The following is a 25,294-nucleotide window of genomic DNA, read 5'->3' as shown; positions in this document are numbered from 1 at the left end:
AATACAGCTGCTTTCCAATGGTTGTAGCAATTATCAGTTACATTAGGACTACATCTTGTATGAAAGAGAAATATGCATATATACTTCTGATGCTATACAGCTTCTGCCTCATTTGCTTCTAAATGCTAGTCATTTCTTTAATTTTTTTCAAGGCCTGGTTGAACTGGCATACAGTATTTACTCACTAGGCGATATCTTCACAAACAGCTGGGGCTCTGGTGCTTTGGGAAGGGTGGATCAACATTCTACCCTGAAGAAGGAAACCGTCATCAATGCTTACAAATATATCATGGCTGAATGTTGGAGCCTCCCCTATGGAAATCAGTTCCAAACAATGTCCTGCATCTCCAAATCTGGAACACATTAAGTGCTACTGTCTTTGTCTATTGGCAATCAACCAGCACTGAAGCCATTTTTAAAATTTGTACTTGGAATGTGGGTTATACTTGCAAGACACTATTTATTGCCCATCCCTAATCGCCCTTTGTGCATTAAGAGTCAATCACATAGTATGAGACTGGAGTCACACATAGGCCAGATCAGGTAGAAGGCAGCAGGATCCCTTCCCTGAAGATCATTAGTGAACCAGTTGAGCTTTCACAGTCATTTTCTGATGCTAGCACACACATAACCAGTTTTATTGGGAGGTAAATTTTGTCCTCATCACTTGAATGGTAAACTGTCGGGGCAAATCGGAGCAGATAGAAACCTCAATGAAATTTAAATGGAAAATCAAATGCTTTTTATAAAAGGTGAGCATTGCTCCCCATCGGTTTACCATCCAAGTGTAGAAGATATAAAATCAAAGAGACATGAAGACATAAAATTCGGCATGGACTTGATGGGCTGAATCGCCTCCTTCTGTGCCGTTATGACTCTACGAAATAGGAGCAGGAGTCAGCCATTCGGCCCCTCAAGCCTGATCCATCATTCAATAAGATCATAGTTGATCAAGACAAGAATTACCCCTATTGAATTCAGTTTCACACTTTATCATGGTGGCATTTGAACTCATGAAGCTGAATTTTCTGGAGACAGCGGGTGCTGGAACCTGGGGTGGGAAATTGCCATCAGTGGCAAATTAAGAGGCCATCTTCAGGGTTGCCATCCAATTAAGGATGATGGCGCGACTTCCAAGAGCTGCCGACCCAATCGGAGGGCCGGCGGCTCAGCAGCCTCTGTGAGCCATGGTGTGTCCCTAAAGGAAGGCCACCCCCTGGAGCCCACTGGGAGCCGCTAGGTTTCACTGGCCGGTCTTCCCACACAGCGGTGGGCCCTTCTGATGTGGGCAAAACAAATGCGAGAAGTGACACTTAAATGGACACTTAAATGGCACAATTGGCCTCCTAGTAGGCGTCCGAGCTGCCAACTTTCCCGTCACTGGCAAAATAGTAGGGCAACAGGAAGACATTGGGCACAACCCCCGACACCTTCCTGTGCCAATTTGCCAGCTTTCCTGCTTCCCAGCCCCAACCCCAAAAGGCCCGGAAAATTCTGGCCATGGCCTCTGAGTTGTTAGTCCAGCTCCATAATCACTAGGTTATTGTACCTGTGTTTTTCACATGCAGAAAGCCTATTCTGCTAAGAAGGTGGGATCTAGGTCACAAAATCGGGCCAGGCCTGTCCCTCTTCCTGTAGCATTCATGGGTTCATACATGCTGGACTAGAAAATTGGGGCTCTCATGGAAGTTTTATTATGGAAGGTAGCATGCCATTCTTTCATCGCTGGAGCTCAGGCCGAAAGGATGTAATTTTTTGTCATTGCGAGCTATAATGGTTCCTTATTAAATGACTTTTAGTTTATGTTTAATTTAGAGATACAGCACTGAAACAGGCCCTTCGGCCCACCAAGTCTGTGCCGACCATCAACCACCCATTTATACTAATCCTACACTAATTCCATATTCCTACCACATCCCCACCTGTCCCTATATTTCCCTACCACCTACCTACACTAGGGGCAATTTATAATGGCCAATTAACCTATCAACCTGCAAGTCTTTGGCATGTGGGAGGAAACCGGAGCACCCGGAGGAAACCCACGCAGACACAGGGAGAACTTGCAAACTCCACACAGGCAGTACCCAGAATTGAACCCGGGTCGCTAGAGCTGTGAGGCTGCGGTGCTAACCACTGCGCCACTGTGCCGCCCCTGTTAGTGCTCTCAACCCTGTTAATCATGGACGTGAGTCCACAGTATAAAGCTGTCTAGTTTGGATCTAAATTAGAAATCTCACTAAGAGGTCATAAAGTTGGTTTATATGGAAAATAGAAAAATTCACATTGATGCAAATTAATCCTGGCCGTTGTAATATTTCTATCGGGGAACGGGAGGAGGATCTTCCTCTCTGATCTTGCCAATCAGGTTCAGCGTTGGTATGCCTGGTGAGACCAGATGTATCGAAATACCAAATGACAGTAATCCTGACGTACTTGCTTTGCAGGCCCATATAATTTCAGGACCAATTGCTTGAATCCTAACCTTGAACTTCTACATTGTATCTGAGTAGAAAGAATGCTTGAGATGATAAGCTGCTGTGTGCACATTGAAGCCTCTTCGGATTAAGGTGACCCTGCCAGCTTCCCTCTTCTATTTCTGCATGGGCAGTCTGCCACAAACGTTTACTGCCATATGCGGAAGCCTGAAATGGGACTAATGGAAGTGCCTGCATGTGTCAGCATCCTGCAGAGAGAGCACCATCATTTGCTCATTTCAGCTACTGGACATTGCCTTATCACAGCCGCTGATCAAAAAAGTTAGTAGACCTAATAGTGAGATCAGTTAAACCTTCTGTCTAAGTTCTCTGTGACAGATCCCCAATTATGTAGAGATCAGAAGAGATAACCTCAGGCGTCTATGGCAGGAGTATGAGTATCAAGCATTGGTACAGTCATTAGAGAATGTGCCAAACACTATGTGGCAGATGGCAACTCTGTGAAAGAGTCCACTAGTCACGTAGTGCTGCCTTGTATGATGATTCTGCAACACTGAAGTCCACCATGGAGTATGTGGCAACTCCAAGAAGCATCTTTACCCTTAGGGCCCCTGATAATGGGGATTCTGAGGCAGATATTCTTGGAGTTTGCCACATACTCCATGGTGGACTGCAGTGTTGCAGAATCATCACACAAGGCAGCACTATGTGACTAGTGGACTCTTTCACTGAGTTGCCATCTGCCACAAAGTGTTTGGCACATTCTCTAACGACTGTACAAATGCTTGATGTTCTTTTTATAAGCAAGTCCAGTGAAGGCTTATCAAACAAAGCAGCAGGCAAGCTGGCCCTCTGGATAGCAGCTTCCTTCCCCATCTGTCCCACAGCAATCTGCTCCTGATCATTCATGCTATGTATCTCATTCAGTCCACTTCCCCAACTCGTTTTCAAAATTCTTCTCGGATGCATGTATCTGTTCTGGTGATTGGGAGGGAGAGAATGAGTGACAGTGCGTGCATGTGTACGTGTGAAGTGCTGGCAAGATCATCTGTCGTGGGGCCTACCTTGTATTCTTATGGCACACCAAGTGAAAGAAAAGAGGAAGGCAGTTTGTTGTGGTGTCCTCGTGAATAGAGTTCACATATAGCTTTCAGAAGCACTGACATGGTTAATACCTTCAATATCTGCATTGATGGAATTTAGTGAATGAGAGAACAGGATGAGGAAGATGAATGGCAACCAATCCTGAACTTGTAGTTGGCCTCCTACTTCTCCATCTCAATCTTCCTCTTTGGCCTGCCTTCCCAGAATTTTGAGAGCTTCTTCCTGATACAGGGTTAGTGAAAAAAAAGACTTGCATTTACATTACGCTTTTAATGACCCCTGGTGTCAAAGCACTTCACAGCCAATGAAGTACTTTTGAAGTGTAGTCACTGTAGTAATGTAGGAATTGTACATTGTAGTTGTGATTGTAATTGCAGTGGTCAGAAAATGGAAGGGTTCTTCTCCTGTAAATGGTTTCTTACAGTTGCTGTTGGGCTGTCTTCTCTTGCAAACAGAGCAAAAGAAGTGAAAAGTTCCAAATATTGAGAATGACATTCAGTAACACCAAAGTGGCAGCATGAACCCCATAATAGGTCAGATGACACATGCATACAGCTTAGGCCCAGATCATAAAGGGTAGCTTGTAAGACATACATACATAGGTTTGAAAGTATTTTAAGACAGTGTGAGAGGAAGTAATTGTAATCTGTTAAGTGCATTGCAATAATGCAAGATCATGCTGGGTTCTCCCACTTTAATGAAACTGGTAAGGTCTTTGAACTTTTTCTTGCACTGTTTCCAGGTGCATAGTGTTGTCAAGGAACTATTAACATTGGTCTCTATGCCTGGAGCTTGCCCACAATATTAAAATTAGCCTGAACCCAGAAATTCATGCAGGGTCAGTGCATAACAGTTCAGATTGGTGCAATTCACCCACTGTCCCATTTCTGATTAAAATTACCCCCAGTCAGAAAATCAAGGCTTGTGTTTGTGAGGGAGAGGTATAAACATGCAGAGGAAGATAATGGTGCAAAATTCTTCTGGTAACTAGATATAGTGAAATTCTAAATACATTAATAAAGAATATTTTTACAAATTTTCTACACCTAACCATAGAGGAAATCATCCCACATTATTGTTTGGTTTGATAAGAATTTGCTGTTCTTTACCAGTTTGTGTTGAGTTTAAATGCAGAATAAACCAAGAACAACTCAAATCTAGAAAATTTGTAGTTGTATAGTCATTAAGTATTTGTACACATTTTATTGGACAAATGTGAGACGGAGAAGCCACAAATCCACAGTCCTTCTGGCACCCTTTCATCATTAGTCCAACGGGAGTGCGATGGAAGAGCTGGAAATCAAGCTGACACTTAGATATGCCAGGTCTCAGCCTTCCCAAGGAGTTTCTACAGGTCCTTTTTTAAGGGCAGAACCTTTGTTCACATGAAGAAAGGCCATAGGCGTGAGGGGCTGTGGTCAGTCCAGAAGATTTCTTGTCCTGTCCCAGGCAGTTGGCTGGTATGGCAGATGAAAGCAGCTGTATCCACTCCAGCAGCTAATGCCTATATAAGGTTCCTATCTGATATTGGAGAGCTGTTGACCATAGCATATGCCGTGCATGCTGCAGTCAGTTTTCTCAGATGAATAGTAGCTGTACAAGTGGTCATTAAAAGGGTCGCTGGAGGCTATCACCAAAAAGGTAGGTAAAAATGATTTTACTTAAACTAAATGTTTAAACTGAACATTAAAACTGACCGCATCCTAATGAGGCAAGAGGATCAATTTTGCATGGCACTCTTGCCCATCAGTTTCAACGCAATGGTTATGGTTCCACTGGCTTTGTGCCCAAAGTCACAAATCAAATTCTAGGCCATTGTCTCCTATACACTTAAGTTTTGAATCTGCATTATAACAGAAGCTTTATCATCACTATTGGTTAATCAGTTCAGATATGTGTGGGGTATAATGATATATATGGTTTGATTTCTTAATCTTTTACCTGCGTTCCTAAATTTATGTGTTTTTGGAACTATATACTTGAAAAGAAAATTGTGACCTGAAAACACCACTTAATGGTGCATTGAAGTTTAAAACAGAAATTGTGTTACATCATTAATATATTTAGTATACGATGATATTTAGCTGTTGAACATCTTGTTTAAAGTAGAGAGAAGATTAATTACATTTTGTTCTTTCTTTGCTGACATATTTACAGTTCTCATTTACGAGCCTGAAAATCCAGAGGCCCAACAATTCAAGACACTTCTAGAAGTGAAAATACAGTTAGGTAAGCTGGACAAAAACTGTTTGGCATCTTTTACCTCATAGGACTGAATTGAATCTTTTGTGAGAAGCACAGCAGTGTATGAAAATCAGAATAAAAACATACACTTTGTTTCTTTTGAACTGATTTTTCATCTGTAAAAGCTTTACTTGATATCTTTGCATTTTTTTTTGCTTTGTATTAATTGCCTTGAAAGAAAGTAATTTACATTTTTATGAGAAAAATATTACTAGATTAAGTTTTTGCATATTTTAATTAGTTTTCAGAAATTGATGCATTGTGTTTTATTGTGCAGAATTCATAATTGGCTACTGAATTTTAAAACAACTGATTTCAATTCTAAACTATTACACCATCCTTGCATTCTGATTATTTGAATATATTATTTAAAAGAAAGCTAATCAAATTTAGAAATGGCATTCTATTATGCTAAATTTGATGTTTTGGAAAGGATAAATATTGACAAAAAACTGTGTTATTTCTGGAAGAATAGAATTTAATTCCTACAATGAACTGCAATTGGCCAAGACTTATATAGCTCAATGTAAGATTATTAGACCAATATTCTGAAAGTGTTCTGTTCTTAATAAGTGGGATAAGGTCTGACTCAGTTGTTAGATGACGTAACTTCATGCAATAACAATTGCTTCTGTAATGCCGACAATTGAGAACATGGTAAGTTCTTTCTAAAATATGACCACAATGAGATATCTTTCATAATTGCCCCAAAAGTGCATTGTTTTAAACCTGGAATGCAAAGGTTGTTTAATTCAATCTTAATTGTGAAAACCTAGGTCTGGCATTTTTGTGACTCCTGACCCACTCTTAACTGCCTTCTGAAATGGCCTAGCAAACTACTCAGTTGTATCAGATTACTACACAAAGCTATCATAAAAAAAAGCCATATGAACCACCTGGCATCGACCTAGGCGCCGGACACGACAAAGGCACACCCTGCCCAGTCAACCCTGCATAGTCCTCCTCACTAACACCTGGGACTTGTGGCAAAATTGGGAGAGTTGTCCCACGGACTAGTCAAGCAACTGCCTGACATAGTCATACTCAAAGAATAATACCTTTCAGCCAACATCCCAAACTCCTCCATCACCATCCCTGGATGTGTCATTTCTCACCAATAGGACAGACCCACCAGAGGTGGCAACACAGTAGTATATAGTTGGGAGGAAGTGGCCCTAGGAGTCCTCAACATTGACTCCAGTCCCCATGATGTTGCATGGCATCAGGTCAAACATGGGGAGGGAAACCACTTGCTGATTGCTACCTATTGCCCTGCATCAGCTGATGAACAAGTATGCCTCTTCCATGTGGAGGAAGCAGTGAAGGTAGGAAGTGCATTGAATGTAATCTGGGTGGGGGACATCAAGGTTCATCACTAAGAGTGGCTTGGTAGCACCACTACTGACCGAGACTTGCTCTGCCATAGGTGTGAAAGAATCAACATGAGGGAAAAACCTGATTCACTATGTCCTCACCGATCTACCTTTCACAGATGCATCTATCCATGACAGTATTGTTAGGAGTGACCACTGTACAATCCTTCTGGAGACGAAGTCCTGTCTTCTCACTGAGGACACTCTCTGTGGTGTTGTGTGGCACTACCACCATGTTAAATGGGATGGATTCAGAACAGATCTGACAGCTCAAAACTGGGCATCCATGACGCGCTGTAGGCCATCAGCAGAATTGCATTCCACCGTAAACTGTAATCTCATGGCCCGGCATATCCCTCGCTCTACCATTACCATCAAGCCAGGGGACCAACTCTGGTTCAGTGAGGAGTATAGAAGATCATGCCAGGAGCTGCATCAGGCATACCAAAACAGGAGCTGCCAATCTGATGAAACTACAACACAGGACTGCATGCAGAACTAAGCAGCAGAAGCAGCGTGCGTTAGAGCTAAACGATCCCCAGCCAACAGATCAGATCAAAGCTCTGCAGTCCCACTACACCCAGTTGTGAATGGTGGTGGACAATTAAACAACTAACAGGAGGAGGACACTCATGAGCATTCCTATTCTCACTCATGGCATAGTGCGGCACCTGAGTGCAGAAGACAAGGCCGAAGCATTCATAACCATCTTAAGTCACAAATGCCTGGCGGATGATCCATCTCAGCCTCCTTCTGAGGTTCTCACCATCACAGAAGCCATTCAACCAATTCAATTCACTCTGCATGATATCAAAAAACTCCTGAGCACACTATATACAACAAAGGCAATGGGCCTTGACAACATTTCAGCTGCAGTGCTGAAGATTTGTGCTCCAGAACTAGCTGAGCTTCTAGCCAAGCTCTTGCAGTACTGCTACAACACTGGCATCTACCCAACGAAGTGGAAAATTGCCTAGCCATGTCCTCACCACCAAAAGCAGGACAAATTCAATCCAGCCAATTACTGCCCCTTCCATCTATTCTCAATCATCAGTAAAGTGATTGAAGGTCTGGTCGACAGTGCTATCAAGCAGCACTTACTCATCAATAACCTGCTCACCAGTGCTCAGTTTGGGTTCCGCCAGGATCATTCGACTCCAGACCTTATTGCAGCCTGTTCCAAACATGGAAAAGAGCTGAATGTCAGAGGTGTGGTGAGAGTGACTGCCCTTGACATCAAGTCAGCATTTGACAGAATGTGACATCAAGAAGCTTTTGTAAAACTGAAGTCAATGGGAATCACAGGGAAGATTCTACATGGCTGGAGCCATAGCGCAAAGGAAGATGGTTGTGGTTGTTGGGGAACAACATCTCAACCCCAGGACATCGCTGTAGAAGTTCCTCAAGGCAGTGTCCTAGGCTCAATCATCCTCAATTGCTTCACCAGTGACCTTCCCTCCATCAGAAGGTCAGAAGTGGAGATGTTTGCTGATGATTGCAGTGTTCTGTTTCATTCACAATTCACCAGATAATGAAACAATCTGTTTCAGGTTTGGGATGATAAGTGACAAGTAACATTTGTGTGACAGCAATGCCAAGCAATGATCCTCTCCAACAAGAGTGAGTCTAACCTCCTCCCCTTGACATTCACACCTCCTCTAGACACATCTTTTGTTTCTTTACTTGTCCCATTGCTACTCCCTTTGGCCTTGCACAATGAAACCTTTTGTTATTTAATCTCTCCGGTCCTCTATCCTATCACAGACCTTCCCTTTTGTTCTACTTTCCACTCTCCCCACTTCCACTCCTTTCACTTGCTTAAATCCTATTACATTTCTAACTTCTCCCAGTTCTGATGCAAGGTCACAGACCTAACATAGTAAAAAAAAGTTGTGATGGTGTGACGCATTACAAGTAATATAATTTGGCATAAAACACAAACAGAAAAAGTTACAATGCTCAGTAGGTCAGGCAGCATCTGTGGAGAAATAGAAGTCAGTCAGTAGAAGTTTTAGAACTTAAGATCTTTCCTCAGGATTGGAAGATACTACAGTTGAACAGCATTGAAAAATGAACAGAACAAGGGAAAAGTGGAGAGGAAAACACACACACACACGCACACACAGACACTGTTCTGATCCCCATAGAGATCAACAAACCAAATGAACCGAATTTACTGAACGACACCAATTGAAAAAAAGGATAAGATTTCACTTTTATAACTTTTACTTTAACAATCAAAACAAACTCAACATAAATTAAGTATGAATTAACAGTGTGTGTATATATCTTTTGGGCCTCCTTATCTCGAGAGACAATGGATACGCTCCTGGAGGTGGTCAGTGGTTTGTGAAGCAGCGCCTGGAGTGGCTATAAAGGCCAATTCTGGAGTGACAGGCTCTTCCACAGGTGCTGCAGAGAAATTTGTTTGTTGGGGCTGTTGCACAGTTGGCTCTCCCCTTGCGCCTCTGTCTTTTTTCCTGCCAACTACTAAGTCTCTTCGACTCGCCACAATTTAGCCCTGTCTTTATGGCTGCCCGCCAGCTCTGGCGAATGCTGGCAACTGACTCCCACGACTTGTGATCAATGTCACACGATTTCATGTCGCGTTTGCAGACGTCTTTATAACGGAGACATGGACGGCCGGTGGGTCTGATACCAGTGGCGAGCTCGCTGTACAATGTGTCTTTGGGGATCCTGCCATCTTCCATGCGGCTCACATGGCCAAGCCATCTCAAGCGCCGCTGACTCAGTAGTGTGTATAAGCTGGGGATGTTGGCCGCTTCAAGGACTTCTGTGTTGGAGATATAGTCCTGCCACCTGATGCCAAGTATTCTCCGAAGGCAGCGAAGATGGAATGAATTGAGACGTCGCTCTTGGCTGGCATACGTTGTCCAGTTACAAATTGCACATTAACTATCAGATACAACAAAGATAGACCTGACGGATTTACTGGGCAGTCCACTGAACATATATGGCACAAATTATAGCCACAATGTCCTTTAAAGCTCAGAACTTCCTCTGGTAGATCTCCAGTTCCTGTCTTCCAAGATGCAGCCACCGATTCTCATCCAGCAGCTGTTCCCCTTCAACACAAACTGCACAGGTACAGTCTTCACCAAAACGGTTTATTTCTCCAGAACCTCCTCAGCTCTGCACACGACAGTCTTAATGACTTGGATCTGCCAGTATTACATTAAGTAATGGAAATAGCTGCAGCAACTCGCATTTACCGACTGCCAGCTCCTGGATGCAGCCTTCACTGCTGCATGAACTGAGCTTGGATGGCTGTATGTTTTAATCTTATTCCAACCAGTTTCTGTTTCCCCAGAATCCTGAAGTTTTAGTTTCCCTTTCAGTTAGGGTCTGTCTCAAAAAAAATAAGCTTTGAAACCAGGGTCATGCACCTAAAACAGACCATTCGACAAGTCATCTGTTCAGACAGCAGCTCAGACATACTACCCCACTGTTCCTGCCAAACTGTGAATTCCATCACACTTCCTCCCCCGTGCGAAAAAGAAAACTTTACAGCAGTTCAGAAGTACAGCAATTCTTAACATCATAAATGTTTTAACAAATAGCTTATTACATACTGTACAGGTAACATTTTCATATTCCACCATTATACATATCGTATTTACAAAACCATAAAGGCTTAACCAATAACAAAACCAAGTAAATGTGACAATTAGGATTAGCAGGATTCAAACATCATAAAATTATCATAACTCACAGCCTTCCTTCTCTCTTCCACTCCTTCTTTAAACTCTGCACAGAGCATCAGAAATTAGACTCTTTTTTCCCTGCAACATGCACATTTTTTAGTGTAAATGGCTGTAACATCAAACTCCAGTGAAACAGCCTGAGGTTCTTTGTTCTAAACTTTTCTAGAAACTCAGGTGGGTTGTGGTCTGTATAAACTAGTACTTCTCCCTGACTATTGGTTAAATATACCTCAAACCGTTGAAGAGCCAGTACAAGACTTAAAGCTTCTTTCGCGATGGTTGAGTACTTTCTTTGTTCTTATTAAGCTTCCTAGAGAAGTAGCTACGGGCTGTTCCATACCAGCGTCACCATCTTGGAGCAGCACCACTCCTACCCCTACATCACTGGCCTCGATAGCCACCTTAAATGGTTTACTATAATCTGGGCTGCAAGAGCTGGCTCCTTTATCAAAATGGCTTTTCACTTCTCAAATGCGATTTGGCATGACTCTGAACATTCGAACTTCACGTTTTTCCTCAACAAATTTGTCAGTGGGGTGACTGAATGTGCTGAAATTAGGAACAAATTTCCTGTAAAACCCACACATACCCAGAAATCGTAACACTTCTTCCTTTGTCTTGGGTACAGAAAAGTCTATTATCGCCTGAATTTTGGCCTCTCTTGGTAATACTTTACCTTGGCCATTGATATGTCCTAAATAAGCGAACTTGGCCTTGGCAAACTCATTCTTTGCTAGGTTTATGACAAGGTTAGCTTTTGCCAGCCTGTCAAATAGAGCTCTCAAATGTCTGACATGACCACTCCAAGTGTTTCTTACACTAAAAGGTCATCGATGTACATAACACAATTACTCAACCTGGCAATCACTTGATTGGTTTATCTTTGAAATGCAGCCAGTGCATTTTTCACACCAAATGGCATGAATTTACATTGGAACAGACCATCTTGTGTCACAAAAACTGAAATTTCTTTGGCTTGGTTGGTCAAGGGAACTTGCCAATATCCCTTAAACAAATCAATCTTGCTAACTAAGGTCGAGTTCCCCACCCTATCAATACAATGTTCAAGCTTGGGATCGGATAGGAGCCCACCTTAGTTACCGCATTAACCTTTTGGTAACTAATGCAGAATCTTTGAGAACCATCTGATTTTGGCACCAGAATGACAAGAGAACTTCAACTACTTTGACTGGATTCAAGGACTGCAGCGATTCAAGAAGGCAGCTCACCACCACCTTCGCAAGGGCAATTAGGGATGGGCAATAAGTGCTGGCCTAACCAGTGACACCCACATCCCATGCACAAATAAAAAGAAAAATTATATCATTATTTGACATGTATTGAACCTCCTCCCTGACTTTGGCCAATCTGCTGTGATTGCGTCTTTAGGGGTTTAATTGGTTTAGCTTCCCCTACATCAACCTCATGAATAGCCAGAGAAGTATGGCGTGGCTTATCTGCACATACAGACTTATATTTCCTCGATAGGTCAGCTGTGTCTTTCCTCTGTTGCTCAGGTAGGTGGTGCAGCACAGGGTCGTCCAACCTTTTCAGGCGGAGAGCTGCATTACGATTTCTGCTCGGCCCAGGGGAGCCGGTGAGCAAATTTCACAAGATAAAGGCATTAAAAATTTATCTTACTAATAAAAACAACAACAAATGTGTATTTTTGTGAAGAAGCTTTAAATAAGATTAATTTATTGACTTACTTTCTTGTCACTATATTAAAAACTGATTTAGTGACATACCTGGCATTGTTTTTGCTTGCATAAGTAGCCAGTCTCTGCCCACACACTTGATGTAGCGATACACTTGATGTAGCGATGCAGAGTATTCTCGATAGATATCCATCTTTCAGGAGTGAGATCTCTCTCTGTCTCTGTCTCTGTCTCTCCTTCTCTCCCTGTGTTCCCCCCCCACCATGTCATCCTCGCTCTGTGTTCCCCCTGTCCCCCCTCTCTCTAGCCCCCCTCTCTCTGCTCCCCCCTCTCTCTAACCCCCCTCTCTCTGCTCCCCCCTCTCTCTGCTCCCCCCTCTCTCTGTTCCCCCATCTCTCTCTTCCCCTTTCTTGTTTGTTTGAATTCTGGGAAATTCCCATTTCACAGGCTAATTTGGATCAATCCCAGACGAGACCCAAATTTCGTTATGATCTCTGTGGAGATCAATAAACCAAAAGAACCGAATTTAGTGAATGACCCCAATAAAAAAAAACAAATGGACAAGATTTCACTTTTCCACCTTTTACTTTAACAATCAAACCAAAATCAACATAAATTAAACATGAATTAACAGACAAAACACATTATTGCAAATTACACATTAACTATGAGATACAACAAAGATAGATCTGATGGGTTTACTGCGTAGTCCACTAAGCATATGTGGCACCAATTACAGCCACACATTCTTCAAAACTCTGAACTTCCTCAGGTAGATCCCAGCTCCTTTTCTCCAAAACGCAGCCACTGATTCTCATCCATTAGCAGTTCCCCTTCAACCCAAATTTCGTGGGTACGGACTTTACTAAAACGGCGCACTTCCCAGAACCTCCGCAGCTCTGGTCATGACAGTCTTGATAGCGTGGAACCACCCGTATCACCTTAAGTTATGGAAACACCTACAGCAACTCGCATTTACCTACTGCCAAGTCCTGGATCTAGCCTTCACTTTCTTCAGCCTGCTGGCACTTCACCTCTGCATGATCTGAGCTTGGATGGCTCTGTGTTTTAATCTGGTTCCAACCAGTTTCTGTTTCTCCTGTTATGACCAGGTGAGAAAGAGTTCTAGGGTTCCCTTTCAGCCTTCACCTGGTCTTACCGTAACACCGTGCTTTTTAGCTCTCCCTTGGTGAATCCTTGTTCACCGCTTTCAAATTATAAGGCAACAAAGCCAGCACAAACAGGCTTTCTTAGGTTTAAAGAAGAAAAGTTGAAATTTATTAAACTTAAACTCTAATTCAGTTGGCGCCTACGGATACATGCACCCACACAAGCATGCATACATGATACGCAGGTGCAAATAGAGACAGAAAAGAGCAGAAGAAAAATAAAGTGAAAAGTTTGAGGCAATATCTGAAGTGTTTTTGTTGCGGTTCTTCGAGCTCTCTGTAGAGTCCTTAATTGTAGGTAGATCTTGCTTTTCATTGGGGACCAGTATTCTTCTTAAACCTCGTTCGCTGTAGGAGACTTTTCTCTTTCGGGGTTCATGTGTCTTCAGTGGATCCAGAGGCTTGTGTGAAAGAGATGGGAGCAGGCAGACAGGAGAGGCTGTGGCGAGCCAGCCAGGAGAGATCTTCTCAGTCCAGGAGCATTCTGCTTTCTGCCCAAATTGTTTGTACAAATGTAAAAACTCAGGTTGCCCAGCAGGTTAGTCATGTGACTAGCTGGTTTGACTGTGTCCGTTTGTGTATTCAGCCATCTTAGCAGTCAACCTGGAATGCGAGCTCCCCCACCTTCAACGTCTGGTGATCAAAAGTCCTTTGTGGGTTGAATGTGTCAAGGAATGTTCCTTTGTCCTTTTCAAGCACTGTCTGTTAATATGCAAATGTCTTTCCAGCCAAGGGTCCATTGTGGGTTGAATGTGTCAGGGAATGGCTGCTTTGTCCTTCCAAACACTGTCTGTTAATATGTAAATGTCTTTCCAGCCATGGCTGATCTGTTTAACAAGTCCTTTCTTCACTTTAACAGTTTAAAATCAATGTTCATGACAAAATTCATGTACCTTATTCTTGGCAGGTGTGGGCCAAGCATGACACTCCAGAAACCTGAAATTTCAGTTTCCCTTTCTGTTAGGGTCTGTCTCAAAAAAGCACAAGCTTTGAAACCAGCATCATATACCTAACAGAACATTCGACAAGTCATCTGTTCAGAGAACAGCTCACACATGCTCCCCCACTGGTCGCGCAAAACTGTGAATTCCATCAGCACATACGCACACAGAGGAAAAGAAAGAGAATGACTTATGAAGTGTTTCGATGGAGAACAGGAGATGCTAAATGGCACATGGCATCAGTAAGAGACAACAAGAGGTATAATAAGGGAAATGAAAAACATATATGAAACACAAACAGAATGGAATTTTATTGAAATAGATTGGCTTGTAGCAGGAAAGCCGGCAGTGGGCTTTTTGTATTATCAGTGGGCTTTGCCATGGCTCTTTAACTCAGCCATGGCCTAGCATCCGACTTCCGGGTTTCCTGACCAATCACAATGGGAAACCCCATGGAACTGTCGGGTGATTCATTTCAATATTTAAATAGACAATTAACTGTGAATTCCCTTGCTGTGTAGAACTCGCTAGGGTCAACAAGAGGACAATGGGAATTCATTGTTCAATGAAACTGACAGGCTGGAAAGTCTTTAAACAGTGAAATTGCATAGATGCTGAAATAAAAACAAGAAATGCTGGAACCACTCAGCAGGTCTGGCAGCATCTGTGGAAAGAGAAGCAGAGTTAACATTTCGGGTCAGTGACCCTTCTTCGGAACTTCAGATTTCCAGCATCCGCAGTATTTTGCTTTTATTATATTGCATAGATGCTGGCCTGCCTATGTGAAAGGCTTGTACTTAGAGAACCTGTTCTGAGAGCCTGATTCACTGTTTTAAAGGTGATTTCCAACTTTTTGGAAGTAATTTAACTTACCTTAAACTTTACTCACCTTGACCTGATCTGCCCTGCTGTCAATATTCACTAAACTTATGCAACTTTAGTATGAACTTCTGATGGGGAACAACAGGTGCAACCAGACCAACACCAAAAGCATCAGAAGCCACACCAATAGCTACAGCAGCAGGAGCAACAATAATACCAAAAGCAGCTGCCTTCTCCGCAGCCACATGCTGCCCCACCGGAAAGAGGGGATGCACACAGAGCTTCAACTCAAAGAAGGCAGTATCTCCTGCACTGGGTATACAGATTCCTCAACATGATGGAGCAACAGTGCCTCGGGAGGTTCAGGCTTTAATGGCAGGTCATTGCTGACAATCTGCAGGCTCCAAGAACAAGACCTTCTTCCAAGAAGGCCAGATGGGAAATCATTGCCAGTGGCCATCAAGGTCATCACAGTCCTGAATTTCTTTGCATCCGGCTCCTTCCAGGGATCTGTTGGTGACATCTCCTGGATCTCTCAATCTGCTGCCCACAACTGTATCTCCCAGGTCACTGATGCCTTATTTGCCAAGGCTGTCACTTAGGTCCGATTTGTCACTGATGAGGCCAATCAGACACTGAGGGCTGTCAGTTTTGCTGGAGTGGCTGTATTCCTGCAGGTACGGAAGTAATTAACTGCACACATGTGGCAATCAAGATTTCGTCAGATCAGCCTGGAGTGTTCATCAGTCACAAGAAGTTCCACTCGTGCAATTTTCAGCTCATTCATTACCACCGGAGAGTTTTCATGCATGTCTGTGAAAGGTAGCCTGAAATCTGCCATGATTCATTCATTCTGTGGCAGTCACATCTTCCAGCTTTTCACTCCTCCACATATCATCAGCGGGTGGTCCTTGGAGACTAGAGCTACCCTCTGAGGACTGGCTGATGATATTTGTAAGGATCTGATGCAGAGGAGAGGTACAACAGAAGCCACATGACCACAAGAGCGATCATAGAACAAGCCATTGGGTTACTCAAGATGCAATTCAGATGCCTCGACAGATCTGGGGCTGCCCTTCAGTATGCCCCATCAAGGGTCTCAGAATGCTTGTGGTCTGCTGTACCCTGCACGACGTTTAGCTGCACAGAGGAGTGGAGCTGCAGGAAGCAGAACGTTCAGACCAACTGACATCTGAGGAGGAGGAGGAAGAAGAGGAGGAGCCTGATGTGGCCAGGGTGCCTGCAGCAACTCACCTGGCTGCCAGAGAAGCCCTTGGTGGTCTCATACAAGCAGCGTCAGCTAATCTGAGTGCATGAGGCCAAACGGCAGTGCAAACATAAACGCTGCACCACCCCCCCCCCCCCACCCCCCCCCCCCCGCACCCCCCCCCCCCCCCCCCCCCAAGACAAATCATTACCACAGTCAAAAATACAACTATTACTATCACACCCTTCTCTTACAGGCTGGTCATACCATTCACCTGAAAGCAACTGTCCACTTGGAATTTGGAATGCAATGATGTAGAGAAGGGGTGTCCAACTTTTTCGCATGGGAGGGCCACATTACAATTTTTGTCCTACACAGGGGGCTGGTGAAAAAATTTCCAAATGATAAAGGCATTAAAAATTTATCTTACTATCAAAACAACAACAAATGTGCATTTTTGTGAAGAAGCTTTAAATAAGAAGACTAATTTATTGACACTTTATCATCACTATGTTGAACACTACTTTAGTGACATACCTGGCATTATTTCTGCTTGCACAAGCAGTCAATGTCTGCCTGCACACTTGATGTAGCGATATGGAGTATTCCTGATAGATGTCCATCAGTTAGGAGTGATCTTGATCTCTTTCATCCCCTCTGTCTCTCCCCCCTCCGCTGTCTCTCTCTCCCCTGTCTCTCTGTCTCTCCTGTTTGTTTTAATTCATTCATGGGATGTGGGCATCACTGGCCAGGCCAGCATTTATTGCCCATCCCTAATTGCCCTTGAGAAGGTGGTGGTGAACTGCCTTCTTGAACTGCTGCAGTCCACGTGGGGTAGGTATACCCACAGTGCTGATAGGAAGGGAGTTCCAGGATTTGGACCCAACGACAGTGAAGGAATGGCGATATAGTTCTTACTCAGGATGGTGTGCGGTTTGGAGGGGAAGTTGCAGATGGTGGCATTACCATGCATCTGCTGCCGTTGTCCTTCTAGGTGGTAGAGGGCGCAGGTTTAGAAGGTGCTGTCTAAGGAGCCTTGGTGTGTTGCTGCAGTGCATCATGTAGATGGTACACACTGCTGCCACTGTGCGTCGGTGGTGGAGGGAGTGAATGTTTGTGCAATCAAGCGGGCTGCTTTGTCTTGGATGGTGTCGAGCTTCTTGAGTGTTGTTGGAGCTGCACTAATCCAGGAAGTGGAGAGTATTCCATCAGACTCCCGATCTGTGCCCTGTAGATGGTGGACAGGCTTTGGGGAGTCAGGAGGTGAGTTACCCACCACAGAATTCCTAGCCTCTGACGTCCTTTTGCAGCCACGGTATTTATATGGCTACTCCTGTTCAGTTTCTGGTCAATGGTAACCCCCAGGATGTTGATAGGAGGGGATTCAGCGATGGTAATGCCATTGAACGTCAAGGGGAGATGGTCAGATTCACTCTTGTTGGAGATGGTCATTGCCTAGTACTTGTGTGGCACGAATGTTACTTGCCACTTATCAGCCCAAGCCTGGATATTGTCCAGGTCTTGCCACATTTCTACATGGACTGCTTCAGCATCTGAGGAGTTGCAAATGGTGCAGAGCATTGTGCAATCATCAGCGAACATCCCACTTCTGACCTTATGATTGAAGGAAGGTTATTGATGAAGCAGCTGAAGATGGTTGGGCCAAGGACACTACCCTGAGGAACTCCTGCAGTGATGTTCTGGAGCTGAGATGATTGACCTCCAACAACCATAACCATCTTCCTTTGCGCCAAGTACGACTCCAACCAGCGGAGAGTTTTCCCCCCAATTCTCATTGACTTCAGTTTTGCTAGGGTTACTTGATGTCATACTCGGTCAAATGCTGCCTTGATGTCAAGGGCAGTCACTCTCACCTAACCTGTCTGTCCCTCTCTCTCTCCCTCTCCTTCTCTCTCCCCCTCCCTTTCTCTCTCTTCACTCTCTCTAGCTGTCTCTTTCCCCCCTCTCTCTCTTCCCCCCTCCTACCTCTCCTCCCTTTTTCCCCTTCCCTCTCTCTCTGTCTCCCACTCTCTTCCCCCCCACCCCCCGTCTCTCTCCCCCATCTCTCTCTGTCTCTCTCTCTCTCCCCATTCTTTCTGTGTGTGTGTGTATCACGCTCTCTTTCTCCCCCCCCGTCTCTCTCTGTCCCTCCTCCACCCCCCCCCCTCCCCGCTCTGTTTCTGTGTGCGTCTCTCGCTCCCTGCTCCCCGCTCTCCACTCCCTGCCCCCTAATCCCGGCTCTCTCCTCCTCGTTACCTGCTGTCTGTCTGTGCACTCACCATAAATGCGGATGATAGAGGCAGGCTGTGAACTCTGCCTGTCCGTTGGGCGCATCCATGTTGTGCAGGGTCCTAGCAAACCTATAACTGCCCTGCAAGGTGCCTGACATTCCAGCAGTTTACATCCGCAGACTGGATGGAAACGTTTGGAGGGCTGGACTCTGGCCCGCGGGTCATATGATGGACAACCATGATGTAGAGGCTCGGAGAATGAGGAATTCAAATATTTTCATTCACTGAAATAAATATTAACATAATGCCATGAACATTGTTACACAAACCCAAGTGAATCACTTTGTGCAACAATTATGTCTTTCTCTTCCATTTCCTATTATTCCTTATGGGGGACATTGGCATAGTGGTAATGTTACTGGACTAGTAATCCAGAGGCCCCGACTAATGCTCTGGGGACGTGAGTTCAAATCCCATCACGGCGGCCGATGGAATTTAAATTCAATTAATTAATAAATCTGGAATTAAAAGCTAGTCATGGTGACAATGAAACTATCAGATTGTCGTAAAAACATGTCTGGTTCACTGATGCCCTTTAGGGAGGGAAATCTGCCTACATGTGACTCCAGACCCACAGCAATGTGGTTGATTCTTAACTGCCCTCTGAAGTGGCCTAGCAAGCCACTCAGTTGCACCAAACTGCTACAGAAAAGTCAAATAAGATTAAAACTGGACGGACCACCAGGCATCAACCTAGGCACCGGAAACAGCAACGACACATCCTGCCAAGTTGATCCTGCAAAGTACTCCTCACTAACATCTGGGGACTTGTCCCAAAATTGGGAGAGTTTTCCCACAGATTAATAAAGCAATAGCCTAACATAGTCATACTCTCCAAATCATGCCTTACAGCCAATGTCGCAGACTCCTCCATCACCATCCCTCGGTATGTCCTGTCCCACCAGCAGGACAGACCAGCAGAGATGGCGGCACAGTTATATACAGTCAGGTGGGAGGTGCCCTGGGAGATCTGAACATTGACTCCTGACCCCATGAAGTCTCATGGCATCAAGTCAAACATGCGCAAGCAAACCTTCTGCTGATTACCACTGAGTGTCTTCCCTCAGCTGATGAATCAGTACTCCTCCATGTGGAACACCATTTGGAAGAAGTACTGAGGGTGGCAAGGGCACAGAATGTACTCTGGGTGGGGGACTTCAATGCCCATCACCGAGAGTGGCTCAGTAGCACCACTGCTGACCGAGCTGGCCAAGTCCTGAAGGACATAACTGCCATACTGGGTCTGTGGCAGGTGGTTAGGGAACCAACAAGAGGGAAAAACCTGCCTGACTTCACCCTCAGCAATCTACCTGTCCCAGATGCATCTGTTGATGACAGTATTGGTAGGCGTGATCACCGCACAGTCTTTATGAAGACGAAGAATCGATTTCATACTGAGGACACCATCAATCGTTTTGTGTGGCACTGCCGCCATGCTAAATGGGACAGATTCAGAACAGGTCCAGCAGCTCAAAATTGGGCATCCATGAAGCATTGTGGGCCATCAATAGCAACAAAATTGTATTCAACCACAATCTGTAACCTCGTGGCCTGGCATATCCTTCACTCTACCACAGGGGTGTCCAGCCTTTTCACATGGGAGGGCCACATTACAATTTTTGTTCTACACAGGGGGCCGGTGAGAAAATTTCCAAAAGGTAAAGGCATTATAAATTTATCTGTATCAAAACAACAACAAACGTGCATTTTTGTAAAGAAGCTTTAAATGAGAAGACTAATTTATTGACTTACTTTCTCATCACAATGTTGAACACTGATTTAGTGGCATACCTGGCATTATTTTTGCTTGCCCAAGCAGTCAATGTCTGCCTGCACACTTGATGTAGTTAAACGGAATATTCCAGATAGATGTCTATCTGTTAGGAGTGATCTTGATTTCTTTCTCCCCCTCTCTTTCCCCCTCTCTGTCTATATTTCCCCCTGTCTCTCTCTCCTGCCTGTCTCTTTCTGTGTCTCTCACCCCCCCCCCCCGCTGTCTCTGTCTCTCTCCCCCCCATCAGACTCTCCCCCTCTCTCTCTGTCTCTCTCCGCCTCTCTCCCACATCTCCCCCCCTCTCCCTGTCTCTCTCTTTCCCTCTTTCTCTGTCTCTCTCTCTTGCCCCCTCTCTCTCTCCCCCCCCCTTCTCTCTCTCTCCCCCCCCTTCTCTCTCTCTCCCCCTCTCTCTGCTGCCTCTCTCTCCCTGCTCTCCTGTGTGTGTCTCTCACTCCATGTTCAGCACTTCTCGCTCTCCACTGCCCACTGCCTGCTCCCCACTCTCCACTGCCTGGTCCTCACTCTCCCGCTCTCAGCTCCCTGCCACCCCAGCTCCCTGCTCCCCGTCCCCGCTCTCCACTCCTCGTTCCCCACTCTCCATCTGTGCACTCACTATAAATGCAGATAATAGAGGCAGGCTGTGAATGCTGTCTGTCCACTGGGCACAGCCATATTGTAAGGGAGCAGGGTCCTAACAAACCTATAGCTACTCGCCAAGGTGCCTGACATTCCATCAGTTTACATCCGCAGGCTGGATTGAAACCTTTGAAGGGCCGGACTCTGCCTGTGGACCATATGTTGGACAAACATGCTCTACCATTACCATCAACCAGGGGATCAACCCTAGTTCAATGAGAAATGCTAGAGAGCATGCCAAGAGCAGCACCAGGCATGTCTAAAAATGAGGTGCCAACCTGGTGAAGCTAGAACATAGGTTATAAGCATGTTCAATAGGGAAGGCAGGATGTGATCCACAGAACTAAGTGATCCCACAACCAACCGATCAGAGCAAAGTTCTGTAGTCCTGCCACATCCAGTCATGAATGGTGGTGGACAATTAAACAACTAACCGGAGGAGGAGGCTCTACAAACATCCCCATCCTCAATGATGGGGGAGTCCATCACATCAGTGCAAAACACAAGGCTAAAGCATTTGCAACCATCTTCAGCCACAAGTGCTGAGTGGATGATCCATCTTGGCCTCCTCCTGAGGTTCCCAGCATCACAGATGCCAGTCTTCAGCCAATTCAATTCACCACACATGATATCAAGAAACAGTTGAAGGCACTGGATACAGCAAAGACTATGGACCCTGACAACATCCTGGCAGTAGTAATGAAGATTTGTGCTCCAGAACTAGCTGCAGCCCTAACCCAAGATGTTCCAGCATAGCTACAACACTGACATCGACCCGACAAAGTGGAAAACTGCTCAGGTATGTCCTGTCCACAAAAAGCAGGACAAATCCAATCCAGCCAATTACCGCCCCATCAGTCTACTCTCGATCAGCAGCAAAGTGATCATCAACAGTGCATTCAAGCGGCACTTGCTTAGCAATAACCTGGTCACCAATGCTCAGTTTGGGTTCCACCAAGGCCAATCGGCTTCAGACCTCATTACAGCCTTGATCCAAACATGGCCAAAAGAGCTTTATTCAAGAGGTGAGGTGATGGTGACTGCCCTTGACATCAAGGCAGCATTTGACCAAATGTGGCATCAAGGAGTCCTAGCAAAAATTGAAGTCATTGGGAATCAGGGGGAAAAGTCTCCACTGGTTGGAGTCATACCGAGTACAAAGGTATGTTGTGGCTGTTGGAGGCCAATCATCTCAACCCCAGGACATCGCTGCAGGAGTTCCTCAGGGTAGTGTCCAAGGCCCAACCATCTTCAGCTACTTCATCAATGGCCTTCCCTCCATCATAAGGCCAGAAGTGGAGATGTTCGCTGATAATTACACAGTGTTCGGTACCATTCATTACTCGTCAGTCAGAAACTGAAGCATTCTATATTCACATGCAGCAAGACCTGGACAACATCCAGGCTTGTCCTGATAAGTGGCAAGTAACATTTGTGCCACACAGGTGCCAGGCAATGACCATCTCCAACAAGAGAGAATCTAACCAGCTCCCTTTGACATCTAATGGCATTATCATCGCTGAATCATCCCTCCCCCCACCCCGCATCAACATCCTGGGCTTACCATTGACCAGAAACTGAACTGAAGCAGCCATATAAGTATTGTGGCTACAAGAGTAGGTCAGAGGCTGGAAATTCTGTGGCAAATAACTCACGTCCTGACTCCCCAAAGCCTGCCCACCATCTACAAGGCACAAGTCAGGAGTGTGATGGAATACTCTTGGGGCGGCACAGTGGCGCAGTGGTTAGCACTGCAACCTCACAGCTCCAGCGACCCGGGTTCGGTTCTGGCTACTGCCTGTGCGGACTTTGCAAGTTCTCCCTGTGACTGCGTGGGTTTCCGTCAGATGCTCCGGTTTCCTCCCACAGCCAAGGACTTGCAGGTTGATAGGTAAATTGGCCATTGTAAATTGCCCCTAGTATAGGTAGGTGGTAGGAGAATGGTGGGGATTTGGTAGGGAATATGGGATTAATGTAGGATTAGCACAGACTCGGTGAGCCGAAGGGCCTGTTTCAGTGCTGTATCTCTCTATGTCTCTCCACTTGCCGGGATTAGTGCTTCTCCAACAACACTCAAGAGGCTTGACACCACTCAGGAGAAAACAGCTTGTTTGATTGGCACCCCATCCATGATCTTAAACATTCACTCCTTCAACTACCAGTACACAGTGGCATCAATGTGTACCATCTACAAGATGCACTGCAGCAACTCAAGAAGCCTCCTTCGACAGCACCTTCCAAACCCGTGCCCTCTTCCACCTAGAAGGACAAGGGCATCAGATGCACGAGATCATCACCACCTGCAAGTTCCCCTCCAAGCCACACACCATCCTGACTTGGAACTATATTGCCATTCCTTCACTGTTACTAGGTCACAAACCTGGAACTCCCTTCCTAACTGCACTGTGGGTGTACCTACAGCAGATGAACTGCAGTAGTTCAAAAAGGCAGCTTACCACAACCTTCTCAAGGGCAATTAGGGATGGGCAACAAATGCTGGCCTTGCCAGTGATGCTCACATCCCATGAAAGAATTTTAAAAACTCCTATGTGGTGCAACTCCTATGGCTTCAGCAGAGCTGGAGGCCCATGAGGGCCCCGCCAAGGACTGTCCCACCTGCACCTCTGCAGGGCAGACACGGTCGTCAGGGCAGGTGGCAGCACGCGGGGCTCTGCCTGGTGGGGTTAGGGGGTGCAAGGGATGAGAACTGGAAGTGCCTTAAGAAGAATCCCCACTGCCATGTGCCTTTTCTTTATTTTCCCTCTCATGGTACCCCTGCACTTCCCTGCTAGCCAAGAGTTGAAGAGCACTTTGCTGCATTTCAGTGAGGCATTGAGCCACCAATGAGAGGCTTTCCTCCATCCTTTGTAATGTGGCTGAATTTTATGGGCCCCCCTAGGGACAGGAATGGAGCCAGGGGTAGGGGGGGCATAATATTGTGTGGGAAGGCAGAAGCAGAGTGTGAGAAAGTTTTCTAGAGTAGTGCGTTGAGGAAACAACCAGGGAAGGGCTATTTTAGATCTAGGATTGTGCAATGATAAAGGGCTAATTAATAATCTTGATGTAAAGGACCCTTTAGGAAAGAATAATCATAATATGATAGAATTTTACATAAAGTTTGAAAGTGATGTAGTTCAATTAGAAACTAGGGTCTTAAATCTAAGCAATGGAAACTATGAAGGTATGCGGAGCAAATTGGCCATGGTGGATTAGGAATCTTTGTTAAAAGGTATGATGGTAGGCAGGCAATGGCTAACATTTAAAGAACTAATACATAGTTTACAACAAAAATACATTCTTCTAATGCAGAAATACCCAGCTAGGAATGTGTTCCAACCATGGCCAATGAAAGAAATCAAAGATTTTATTAGAGCAAAGGAAGAGGCGTATAAAGTTGCCAAAAAAAGTGGTAAGCCTGAAGATTGGGAGCATTTCAGAATTCTTCAAAGGAGGACCAAGAAAAATATTAAGGGAAAATAGAATGAGAGTAAACTAGTGAGAGACATAAAAACGGACTGTAAAAGCTTCTATAGGTATCGGGAGGTAGTGGTGTAGTGATAATGTCACTGGGCCAATAATCTAGAGCCCAGGCCAATGCTCTGGAGACATGGGTTCAAATCCCACCACGGAAGATGGTGAAATTTGAGTTCAATTCATAAATCTGGAATTAAAAGCTAGTCTAATGATAACCATTGTTGATTGTTGTAAAAACCCATTTGGTTCACTAATGTCCTTTTAGAAAGGAAATCTGCTGTCCTTACCTGGTCTGGCCTCCATGTGACTCCACACCCACAGCAATGTGGTTGACTCTTAAATGTCCTCTGAAGTGGCTTAGCCGGCCACTCAGTTCAAAGGCAATTAGGGATGGGTAACAAATGCTGGCATAGCCAGTGATGCTGCAAAAAAATACAAATA

General features: G+C 45.0%; 1 protein-coding gene across 4 annotated transcripts in view; it reads left to right on the top strand.

The window, feature by feature from the left end:
• The window catches only part of erich2 (glutamate-rich 2), a 232,441-nt gene that overhangs the window by 198,505 nt on the left and 8,642 nt on the right, over positions 1-25,294 (top strand). For all 4 annotated transcript variants that reach the window (XM_068035365.1, XM_068035364.1, XM_068035362.1 and 1 more), the window contains one exon: positions 5,697-5,768. In XM_068035365.1, the coding sequence (XP_067891466.1) occupies positions 5,697-5,768 (72 nt within the window). The remainder of the gene's footprint in view (positions 1-5,696; positions 5,769-25,294) is intronic.

Source organism: Heterodontus francisci, chromosome 7 (assembly GCF_036365525.1).
Source record: "Heterodontus francisci isolate sHetFra1 chromosome 7, sHetFra1.hap1, whole genome shotgun sequence".
NCBI lineage: Eukaryota > Metazoa > Chordata > Chondrichthyes > Heterodontiformes > Heterodontidae > Heterodontus > Heterodontus francisci.
The sequence above is the reverse complement of the archived record's forward strand: the minus strand, read 5'-3'. Positions and strand labels throughout refer to the sequence as shown.